This window comes from Arachis ipaensis, chromosome B08 (assembly GCF_000816755.2).
Source record: "Arachis ipaensis cultivar K30076 chromosome B08, Araip1.1, whole genome shotgun sequence".
Lineage (NCBI taxonomy): Eukaryota > Viridiplantae > Streptophyta > Magnoliopsida > Fabales > Fabaceae > Arachis > Arachis ipaensis.
In genome coordinates, this window is record NC_029792.2 from 9,172,743 (window position 1) to 9,175,717 (window position 2,975).

At 33.3% G+C, this 2,975-nt stretch overlaps 1 protein-coding gene across 2 annotated transcripts in view; it reads left to right on the top strand.

Moving 5' to 3' along the window:
* LOC107614062 overlaps window positions 1-2,585 on the top strand; it is a 3,145-nt gene extending 560 nt beyond the window's left edge. The window contains exons 2-7 of one of the 2 annotated variants that reach the window (XM_016316289.2): window positions 557-697; window positions 820-933; window positions 1,023-1,196; window positions 1,529-1,644; window positions 1,888-1,975; window positions 2,159-2,585. In XM_016316289.2, coding sequence (XP_016171775.1) covers window positions 557-697; window positions 820-933; window positions 1,023-1,196; window positions 1,529-1,644; window positions 1,888-1,975; window positions 2,159-2,164 — 639 coding nt within the window. In that variant the 3' untranslated portion in view covers window positions 2,165-2,585. The remainder of the gene's footprint in view (window positions 1-556; window positions 698-819; window positions 934-1,022; window positions 1,197-1,528; window positions 1,645-1,887; window positions 1,976-2,158) is intronic. The other variant, XM_016316288.2, reaches the window with a different exon arrangement.

The following is a 2,975-nucleotide window of genomic DNA, read 5'->3' on the forward strand; positions in this document are numbered from 1 at the left end:
AAGTTTCTTTTTTTTTTTTTTTTTTTTTTTTTTTTTGCTCATAAATTATAATTCTTAACAAAAAAGGAGGAGAGGGATTGTTACTGTTATAGATAGAAATAAACCAAATAAATATCTATAGGTGAGGTTTCAGTAGTTTAGGTAGGGTTTTGTTTATGATTATGACCCAAATTAAAGGTTATATGTCTTTTAAGCTCATTAGTTAGTTAGCAAATTCTCACTAATTTTGAGTCAGACAAGAAAATTGTTAGCCAATTACTCAGTTAGCCATTATTTTCCTTTTTCTTTAGCTTTAGCTTAATTTATTCATAACCGAACTTCATTGGATTCTTTTTAATGAAAAATGCATATTGTTTGAATATGCATTCTCTATGATATTGGATTAGCAAAATTAAAGTTGGTGACTTCAGTAATTGATAGTTTCATGCTTGAAAGAAAGATTAGGAAGAGGGTTATAGTATATAGTAACTTAAAGAGAGAAAGCTACAGTGTGATTTTGTATACTATATTGAAGAAGTTGAAACTTGAAAGCTAATTAGGGTGTGCTATTATTCAGGGTTGGACCCTTTATGAGATACTAAGGTATGTCCCTGAACACAATTGGGTTGCTTATGAGCAAGCTCTCAAGTCGAACCCTGTTTTGGCGAAGATGGCAATAAGTGGAGTTGTCTATTCAATTGGAGACTGGATTGCTCAGGTTTGTTTTTCACTCGCAATAAGGAGAAATATTCACATGCTTCTGAAGTACATTTCATTTGTACCCATCTTGGAAGTATTGTTTTCATTAACTCTTAAGATGCTTTTAATCAAAATATGCAGTGCTATGAAGGAAAGCCTCTATTTGAGTTTGATCGGACGCGATTATTCAGATCAGGTCTAGCTGGGTTTACTCTCCATGGATCTCTTTCTCACTATTACTACCAACTTTGTGAGGTGAGGTGATTGTTGTGCTCATTTGGGGTTGAAACTTTTACTCATGAGTAATATACTGTCAATGGCTGATACTATTTACCTTGTTTCAGTCTCTTTTTCCTTTCCAAGAATGGTGGGTTGTCCCTGCAAAAGTTGCCTTTGACCAAACTGTGTGGGCAGCAATTTGGAACAGCATATACTTTGTGGTTTTGGGTTTGTTGCGGTTCGAATCTATAAATAACATATATGGTGAACTGAAGTCAACATTTTGGCCCATGCTCACGGTAAGCAGCCAATTCCTTTGTTTCTTTGTGCTAGCTATTTTCAGTTTTTATGTGTAATACCCTGCCACTTTCATTGAGGAACACCAAAAGCCTCTCATTAATTTTTTCAAATAAAATGCTTATCTATATCCACTTGTGAATGATGAATTCGTTTAAAGTATCATAATAGAACAAATAGTTCAAGGGTGAAGAAGAACTATAGTGAATGATTGCATATTCAAATACTCTAGGCCTGTTCAGTTTGCAAAATTTCTTTTGTTTGGATGACTGAATTTTCTCTGTGGTGTGTGATGAAATGAACTTCACAAAGCTGTAATATGTATGCTTGACAGGCAGGATGGAAGCTTTGGCCTTTTGCCCATCTGATCACTTATGGTGTGATTCCTCTCGAGCAAAGGCTTCTTTGGGTCGATTGTGTTGAGCTCATCTGGGTCACGATACTTTCAACGTAAGCTTCTCTTGATTTATTTTATCTATATTACTTACTAATTTTGCCACAAGCAGCAGCAAATCAGCAATATACTTTTGGATGTTTGGTTATGTCATATTCTCATGTGACTTATTCTGGGGTAACGGTCTTGGTATTTCATGCATGCATGATGCTATGAATAGGATAGAAAATGTGATAGATATAATAATAAAATTATCATTTGCAGCATCATTATACTTAAACATTTATTTATTTGTTTAGTTATTCAAATGAGAAATCAGCAGCCCGAACATCGGACGGTGCATCCTCAGAAACAAAGTCATCTACATTAAGCCACAAGTCCAATAAGGTAAGATATTCCGAGGTTTCATGTTTCTCCTACCTTGATTCTGTACTGCTGAGAAAGATTTGGTAAATCATTCATCCAAATGGAGACATATTATTGAAGTGTAAAGTTCCAACTCTTAAGAAGAGAAGTCATCAGTGTTCTACATCAAACATTATTCAGCTAATGACTGCTTGTTTCTGCCAGGAGTAGGCAAGTTGGAAATAGGGAGGGGGACAGAATATTCAGGTTCATAACAGTTACAACTTACAAGAGTAATCAACCTTGTGAAAAGCTCTTAATTTGAAGACTCATGAGTTAAAGGTCCAATTGAAGGACCTTAGAAACTTGAGGTTGGTATCTATCTGCTGCCCATACAGGATACAGTTCTATACAAAGGCGGTGCATCCTTCCATTTAGTAGTTGGTGTATAGATTATAGGTGATTGTATATATAAATATATTTACAAGTAAAGTCTATCACGGTGCTGGAGATTGACAGAAAAAAGGCCCCTTTAATCAATTTGCAGCTGCTTTAGTCCATGGGCGATGCAGTATCTCTTATGGTAATGAATGTATCGGTAAAATTGATTTTGACATTTGTTGTGCTAGTATAGAGCCGGTTCCTTTATCTCTTTCTGCTGATTCTTATCTTTGAACGAAGATAAACAAACATCCTTGATATCCACCGTTCCAATTTGCTAGAAATTGAAAATTTATCTATATATTACTAATTTTACAATCAAAATGTGTTGCGAATTACTTTTTTATTATAATTGAAATCAAATTTTCCCTTCAAAATTAAATAATTTTTCCCTTTTTCCTCTCCCATTCTGTATATCTCTTATTCTTTCATATACTTTATCTTCCAGTTTTTCTTATATATCATTATCAATGACTAATTACAAATTTGACAATCAAAATTTATAATATGATATTTTTTAATTATATTAAAATTAAATTAAAATATTGAAATTGAAATATAACTACATTATAGATTATTAACTAATTTAATAACCAAAATG